Here is a 7,997-nt window from a genome sequence, read left to right on the forward strand (position 1 = left end):
AGTTCGATCCTGCTAGGGACCATTTTCTTTTTTTTTCTTTTTGTCTGCGTAGGTTCCAAACTTTCAAGATTACCATGCTTGAAAATAGACATCGAACATCCATTATTTATGGAAGGGTCAAATAGTTTAGTAATTGTGCACATAGGAGCTGGAAGTCACTCTTTACAGAAAAATGACAAATACAAGCAATTGATTAGAAAGGCTTTGCAAGTTAATGATTCGAAAACGGTGTTGGCAGAAGTCAGTAAGAAATTAGAAAGATCAGTTTTGACTAATACTGGATATGGGTCGTCGCTAAATTTGATTGGGGAAGTTCAATGTGATGCTAGCTTTATATCTTACAACAGGGAAGATAAATATACTAGTATGGGAGTTATGTATAACATAGTCAATAAATACCCGATAACAGAAACCTTGAAATGCTTCAAGCAATTGAATACGTTATATTCTACAGGATTTAAATCTTTTGGTCTTGCTAGACCCTTGATATTTGATCATTGTCAGAAGAAGCTATTGGATGAACTTACCAATAACAATGAGGATGTGGACAAGGAGACGTTGGTATCAACTAAGTCGCAGAGGATCTACGATACATATAAGCACACATTGATGAGTGACTATAATCAGACATCAAACGAGCTAAATCGCATAAGAAATGAAATACAGGACACGATAGGCATCATACATATAGGAAATACAAACACAGAAATCGCAACTTCATCAGGAGGTAACTTCTTTAAATTTCCAGGTAGAATAGGGTGTGCAGGTGTTCTTGGAGCCGCTATAGGACATCATACAAAGAATGGGATATCAGTAAGTTGCATGTGTAGTGGAAACGGAGAGGATATAATAATGATGGATGCCGCAGACCGAATAGTAAATAATATGATTAATGACTTCAGTGAAGATTATTGTGAACTATTGGTCAATATCATTTTGCAAGCCAGCACGGACTTACCCTTGACGGCCGTGGATGACTACAATAATAAAATGATATACATCGGAGCTATTTGTATAATACATGACCTAAATAGCGGTGTTAAACGCTTGGTTTACTGTCATAGCACTGAATCGTTCTATTTTGGATTCAGGTCACATAATAACAAGCCGGAAGTAATTCTAAGTAGATTAGATAGTGACAAAGTAGGCCATGTGTTTGTCAGGGGTGAGTTTAAAATCTAATACACGCATAGTTACAATAAAAACATACATTAAAAAGGAAGCGATATAAAAAAGAACCACCAAACTTTCGAAAAAGCTTACATATATTTATATTAAAAATACATCAATTGTTAATCTAATTTGCGTTAACATCATATTTTAACTTACTCAAACTTAACGGGAAGTGGCGTGGACTTTTTGGAAAGCACCCTTTTGTTGTTGCTTAGAGAATTTGGATTGAGCACCAGAAGCAGCAGACTTGGCCTTTTCAGCCTTTCTAGCAGCCTTTTGAACCTTCTTAGCTTCCTTGTCCTTAGCTAACTTAAGGTCTCTGGCAGCCTTTCTGTCAGTTGGCTTTTGGGATCTTCTTTCTTTAATCAATTCTAAAGAAGCACCGACAATAGCTCTTTGGTTCTTGACAGTCTTTCTGGTTCTTCTCTTAGTGGTTTCTTCAGAAATACCTTTCTTGTGTTGTCTTCTGTATAAAACAGTCCATGAGACTCTTCTTGGGTTCTTTCTTTGGTGGAATAAAGAAGCAGACTTAGATGATTGGAATCTGAAAATCTTAGAGTCTCCTCTAACGAATAAAGTACCTCTACCTGGGTAGATCTTAGTACCGGAAAATGAGTCAAGTTCAACCTTCATTATAAACTATTCTAGTTAGTACGCAGTTCAAAAACTTTTTCGTCCACCAGTATAAACGGGAGTACATTGACAACATGGACAGTATGGGCTCATCATATTTCATATCCTCTTCTTGTCTGTGCTATCTCATCATAATTCTCTCGTCATATGTACCGGTTATATCATCTATAACATACCTATTAATCGTTGCTTTAACAATCCTTGATAGTAAATAAAAATTTATTACTAACTTTTCAATTATGTCCCAGTGTTAGTCGCAATTTTTCACCTCTCGCCCAACTCGGGTTTCGGTTACACAAAAACCGTCCAGTCCTGAGCCTTAACTATGAGCTTTGTGTCACTTCTCTCGGGTGAGCCCTCACTAACGACCTGGTGCTAATACCCGAGGATTTGGAGTATACACGACGATTTCCCATAACGGGGATATCCAAAGTTAATATCATGTGACCTTTGTGACTGCTCTTTTCGGTTTGGTCACAATCGCAAATTTTTCACTTCTCACCTGTCGTCTGGTGAGCATCGGACATAATTAAATAAATTTTCAGTTGTATTCTTTCATAAAGAGAAGAAATCATCTAATCACCTCAAGACCGGAGTGTATAATTATATAGAAACGCAGAGATGGTCAGTATCTTATTTACAGATGAATAGATGAATGTCAAATAGAGAGCACTGGGAGAGGGCTAGACGAAACAAGTCGAAGGCATTATGTTAGACTCGAGTAGTTGGAAGTCAGAAGCAGAAGCGGCGTATTTGGCAGGTCATTATTTATAAATTGCGAATTGTGGACCGAAGCACAGCATAGAGCAATATACTAACAGTTAATAGGCCCCAAAATCAAAGAGCAGCGACAACATTAACTCTAAATTAGGTTTAGTTATCAAGTCTGGTAAGTACACCTTAGGATACAAGTCCGCCGTCAAGTCTTTAAGAACTGGTAAGGCTAAGTTAATCATCATTGCTGGTAACACCCCAGTCTTAAGAAAGTCTGAATTGGAATACTACGCTATGTTGTCTAAGACCCAAGTCTACTACTTCCAAGGTGGTAACAACGAATTAGGTACCGTTTGTGGTAAGTTATTCAGAGTCGGTACTTTAGCTATCTTAGATGCTGGTGACTCTGACATCTTGTCTTCCATCAACTAATTTTAATTAGGTTTCTCGTTAATTTGTATATTAATAGACGGATTTCAATTATTAGACCGTAGAGCCTATATTATGCTAACTTATACTATACAACAACGAAATGTATACTTCTGCCCTTTCATATGCTTATCTTCTGACGCTTAGTCAATTGGTCCTCCAACTCTTGTATTTCTCTCTCTTCCTGAGCGATGAGCTCGTCGATATCAATATTGTCGTCAGAGTTCTCAGTGATGTCGGACGATTCTTCATGCGATCTCTTATTGCCTCGAGTTGGGCTTCTATCGATTGGGCTTCGCTCGCTCAAGTTGATGTTGTAGAAGTTCAATTGGTCCTTTTGTTCGGCCACCACTTCCTCTAACTCATTGATTTCGTTGATAAGAGTGTTGTATTCTTTATGGTATTCGACGATATTGCTTAGCAAAGTTGCGTCGGGACTCGTCTTCTTTTCTTGAAGCAAATTTGGATACCGTCTAATCAAACCCAATATCGTCTCGCATATGTCGTTAATGTTGTCTGAATGAATTATAGACTCAGGTATCAAGTTTACATTGATGATCTTCTCTGGTGAATTCGGTACATCGTTGTTTTCATGGAAGGTTTCGACTGACTCTTTTACTATCTCTGGTATTCTGACAGCTGTTCTCTTGACTTGTTCAGAGGGCGCTTGCTTGTTGTTCACATTGAGGTTTGTAAAATCATTAAAGCTATAATCAACATAGTACGATTTACCATCGATTCTTTCTGGCTTCATCTCAAGTTGCATCCGCGTCGATTCCTTTTCTTTATCGTTACTATTATTTGAAATCAATGATTTAGATAGGTTATTATATCCCGTAGGTTTGTTTATCTTATAGAGTGCCTGCTCATGTTCCTCTGCATCTTTTAATAAGCTTGTAATTGAGGGTTCTTTTATGAATGAATTTGTAAAAATTCCAGGAGATTGAAATTTCAACGACAGTATGGATTCACACAGTTGTTTTGTCCTGTCTAGAAAGTAACTTAACGATGGCATGTTATTGAATGTCCCGTTTGTTTTTATGTTCTGGTGTTTGTTTATATCTCTCTCTTTAAAGCGATTATCATATTCCTGTATATAAAACATAATATACTCATCAATAAAATCAGAAAAGCTGTTTTAGATATTAGGTAACTAGTCGTCTTAAGAGTGCTAATAATGACGGTTGATTTAGACCAATATGCTAAACCTGGTAAAGATTACTATCTTGCATTGGGTCTTGAAGGTTCCGCCAATAAGCTAGGTGTTGGTGTTATAAAACACAACTTAGGACATCTTTCGTTAGATAATAGAGCTGAAATATTATCCAATGTCAGAGATACTTATATAACCCCTCCCGGAGAAGGATTTTTACCACGAGATACAGCACGTCATCATAGAAATTGGGCTGTTCGTATAATTAAAAAGGCATTGATTGAAGCTAAGGTTAAAGGTAGTGACCTTGATTGTATTTGTTTTACTCAAGGCCCGGGTATGGGTGCACCCTTGCAGAGTGTAGTTATAGCGGCAAGGACATTATCGCAATTATGGAATTTGCCATTAGTAGGTGTTAACCATTGTGTTGGTCATATTGAAATGGGAAGAGAAATAACTGGAGCTGATAATCCAGTTGTATTGTATGTGAGTGGAGGAAATACTCAAGTCATTGCATATTCTAGACAAAGATATAGAATCTTTGGAGAAACATTAGATATTGCTATAGGAAATTGTCTAGATCGTTTTGCTCGAACCTTAAGAATCCCTAATGAGCCCGCGCCAGGGTATAATATTGAACAAATGGCAAAGAAAGGTAAGCATTTAGTACCATTGCCGTATACTGTTAAAGGAATGGACTTATCGATGTCTGGTATTTTAGCTCATGTTGATTCATTAGCAAAGGATTTATTTGCCGAGAATAAAAACAAAAAGTTAATCGATGAAGAAACAGGAGAGCTAATTACACCTGAAGACCTTTGCTTTTCGCTTCAAGAAACATTATTTTCCATGCTTGTAGAAATAACTGAGAGAGCTATGGCTCATGTACAAAGTAATCAAGTATTGATAGTTGGAGGTGTCGGTTCCAATGAAAGATTACAAGAAATGATGGAACTAATGGTTAACGATAGGAAAAATGGGTCAATTTTTGCAACTGATGAGAGATTTTGTATTGATAATGGTATCATGATTGCCCATGCTGGTTTGTTAGGTTATAGAATGGGACAAACTAATGAATTATGGAACACTGTCTGTACTCAGAGATTTAGAACTGATGAAGTCTTCGTTAAATGGAGGGATGATTAAATTAATACTATTAAGAGATTTTCAATTAAGAGATTATAAATGTAGGTTTTCAAATAGTGGCAAGGTTAATACAGGTTGATCAATATATTACATCGATCTGAATTAGCTATATAGTATTTAAAACACTATATTTGCCGTATATAAATGCAAATTTTTAGAAGACTCAACTATACAAAAGTCTATTATATTTGAGTCAGATACGGATTTTACAATCATTAGACTTCATTTCTAGCTTCTTTTAAAACAAAGTTATTCAAAATCTGATCCATATATGTGTCAGACTTTAAAGAAACATTCTGAATGGCATATTTTGAAGGAGGGTTAAAGTTTGTCATCTTGTTCAGCTTAGCAATCAATCTCCTAATCTTTTGAGTTTCATCCAGACTAATTGAATCCATTTCTGTATCACCAGGAGGCACCGTAGGGGTATCATACTTGCATTCTCTCAATAAACTAGCCAACTTTCTGACTTTCGTTCCATCCCAGAGAGTGGCACTTTTCTTGTAGTCATGATTAACAGCCTTCTCAGCACTCTTAGAGTTTTCAAATTCCACTATTCCTGAGTCGTATCTGGAATTTTTAGTATTTGGAATTATTTTTGTGTTTTTTATTGGACCAAATATTATCATCATATCTTGCAATATATCCGGTGTTATCAACTCTTTTAGTTCTGGCTTATGCTTCCATCTGACAATGGTTTTTGTCATTTGATTGCCTTTGGAATCAATGCAATCTTCATCTAGGGTCCTCAAGATAGATATTTTCTCTAATTTAAGCGGTAGATCATGAAAAGATATATATCTCTTGGTCTGTTGAATACCTGAAGCAGACTGCTCAATTATTTCCTTTTCATGAACTCTACGCTTTTTTAAACCTTCTTCTTTTAACCTTTCTAAATTATTTTCCCATATTTTTCTTTGAACAAATTCCTTATTTGTATTATCAAATACATTGGAATTATTAAATTTGTATTCTTTTTCAGCCTTTTCCAACTCTTCTTTGAAGGCTCTAGTTTGTTCAGATAATTTATTCAGTCTCTCTATTTTGTTAATTTTGAGTTGCCGTATCCTATCATAATTGTATCTTAATTTGTCATTGGATAATATTTCATATACTTGTGATAGAAAGTGGAACTTCTTAGCAGCATCTTCACTAGGATTTTTATCAGGATGGTATTGTAAAGCCTTTCGTCTGTATTGACGTTTAATTTCACTTTCTTCAAATGTTGGGTCTATCTCTAGAAATTCGTAAAGATCTATATCACCGTTGACTATGCTATCAATTTCATTAGACATTATTTCTATAAGGTTATTCTTTTACGACTTCATTTTATACATTAATTAATATATATACATCTCTTTATATACACAACCAATTTAGGTTTGATGTGGAGCATAGACTAGAGACGAAGTTAGTTACATAAATCAAGTGGCTTACCGTGGTCACTTAATCACCATGTAGAAAGTAACATTCTAAGAATATTTTATTAACTATTTCTAGAGATGTTTAATAACAGAATGATAAATGAATAATAAAAAAAGACCATGCATCTCAATTTTTTAACGTCTATTTTCATATGATTATGAATATAATAAAATAAACCAAACCATTACCAAGGATAATAGTTGGCAAGGAAAACAAGAACAAAAACAATATAATAAAAGGTTATGAGGACATTACAACGTATAACTTAAGATAGCCTCATCTTTTTTCTTTCATCCACATCTACTAATCTCTAACAATTATACTTTACAATCCGACAATAAAATAAACCCCAGAATACCTTTCAGGTTAGGGCTGAGTCGATGAGGATATACCCAATGAATAATTTAGTCGTCTATGCGGAGAAATTCAAGCCTTAACGGTTCTTAAGCCGTGGTTAGATCTGAAAATAGCATCACCTTCAGAGTAACCTCTACCTAAACCAAAACCAATCCCTAACCAGACTGGGAAAGATCTTCTCTTAAATAATAAGATTGACGCTAAAACACCACCACCAAAACCTAAACCGGTCTTGATTAAAGTGTTTGATAAAACAACATCCCACTAAAAACATGTTAGTAATTGAAACTATCAAATTAAACTTTGATGCTAAATACGCCATGTACAACGCCTTTCAAAAACCCCCATTAAATTCCCCATACTAGCCTTAGGGTGTTAATCTGGTAATTGCTTTGTTCCAATACGTCTCCTTGGATTTATCTAACAAAAGAATGAAATATTACTTACTTTATTATTTAATAAACTTTGAGATGGGGCTGCAACTTTTTGTTCAGTAGACATCTTTCTAAAGGCATTCGTTAGTATTTATCATTCTTCATTACCGGTCTGGAAAACCTTGCGAGAGTTTAGCATTTTTAATATCAAATGGGTTACTAAAACCACATAACCTCTCAACAACCCTCAATAAACGCTTCACTAATCCAATTACATACTTTACTTTGGAATAAGATATATATAATAGTGATGTTGAATTTAGCAACAAGGCAATTATCTTTAGACTTAGCTTGAAATTTATGAATGAATTGGTTGGACGAGATTTAACGAGCTTCGAATAAATTACACAAAACTACACAAGTATAATATTGTTGCCATACAGAAGCCCATATATAATAAAATCGCCTGACACGATAGACATATAACTACTATGGGTACTTGGTAGATAATACACATATGTATGCATGTGTATATCAATCCAATTCGAAATTGAAGTGATGTATGTTTGGGAAGCCTTTAACATTTAAATGTA

The 7,997-nt window shown here is 35.2% G+C and overlaps 6 protein-coding genes across 6 annotated transcripts; 2 read left to right on the forward strand and 4 right to left on the reverse strand.

Moving 5' to 3' along the window:
• Positions 1 to 108: 108 nt before the first annotated feature.
• FGR10 (Fgr10p) lies at positions 109 to 1,182 on the forward strand (the record flags this gene model as incomplete). Its single annotated transcript, XM_015614536.1, has 1 exon — positions 109 to 1,182. The coding sequence occupies one exon, from the start codon at positions 109 to 111 to the stop codon at positions 1,180 to 1,182; it is 1,074 nt and encodes a 357-aa protein (XP_015464631.1).
• Positions 1,183 to 1,335: 153 nt separating this feature from the next.
• On the reverse strand, positions 1,336 to 1,806 carry RPL24A (60S ribosomal protein eL24; the record flags this gene model as incomplete). The annotated part of the gene is made up of 1 exon (XM_015614537.1): positions 1,336 to 1,806. The coding sequence occupies one exon, from the start codon at positions 1,804 to 1,806 to the stop codon at positions 1,336 to 1,338; it is 471 nt and encodes a 156-aa protein (XP_015464632.1).
• A 1,264-nt stretch (positions 1,807 to 3,070) lies between these two features.
• On the reverse strand, positions 3,071 to 3,964 carry SPC34 (Spc34p; the record flags this gene model as incomplete). The annotated part of the gene is made up of 1 exon (XM_015614538.1): positions 3,071 to 3,964. The coding sequence occupies one exon, from the start codon at positions 3,962 to 3,964 to the stop codon at positions 3,071 to 3,073; it is 894 nt and encodes a 297-aa protein (XP_015464633.1).
• Positions 3,965 to 4,126: 162 nt separating this feature from the next.
• On the forward strand, positions 4,127 to 5,248 carry AC631_05710 (chromatin DNA-binding HSP70/DnaK family ATPase; the record flags this gene model as incomplete). The annotated part of the gene is made up of 1 exon (XM_015614539.1): positions 4,127 to 5,248. The coding sequence occupies one exon, from the start codon at positions 4,127 to 4,129 to the stop codon at positions 5,246 to 5,248; it is 1,122 nt and encodes a 373-aa protein (XP_015464634.1).
• A 215-nt stretch (positions 5,249 to 5,463) lies between these two features.
• AC631_05711 (U2-type spliceosomal complex subunit) lies at positions 5,464 to 6,543 on the reverse strand (the record flags this gene model as incomplete). Its single annotated transcript, XM_015614540.1, has 1 exon — positions 5,464 to 6,543. One exon carries the CDS (start codon positions 6,541 to 6,543, stop codon positions 5,464 to 5,466), a length of 1,080 nt encoding a protein of 359 aa, XP_015464635.1.
• Positions 6,544 to 7,099: 556 nt separating this feature from the next.
• AC631_05712 (uncharacterized protein) lies at positions 7,100 to 7,531 on the reverse strand (the record flags this gene model as incomplete). Its single annotated transcript, XM_015614541.1, has 2 exons — positions 7,100 to 7,294; positions 7,478 to 7,531. The coding sequence occupies 2 exons, from the start codon at positions 7,529 to 7,531 to the stop codon at positions 7,100 to 7,102; spliced, it is 249 nt and encodes an 82-aa protein (XP_015464636.1).
• Between the last annotated feature and the right edge of the window lie 466 nt (positions 7,532 to 7,997).

This window comes from Debaryomyces fabryi, assembly GCF_001447935.2.
Source record: "Debaryomyces fabryi strain CBS 789 chromosome Unknown contig00260, whole genome shotgun sequence".
NCBI classification, from domain to species: domain Eukaryota; kingdom Fungi; phylum Ascomycota; class Pichiomycetes; order Serinales; family Debaryomycetaceae; genus Debaryomyces; species Debaryomyces fabryi.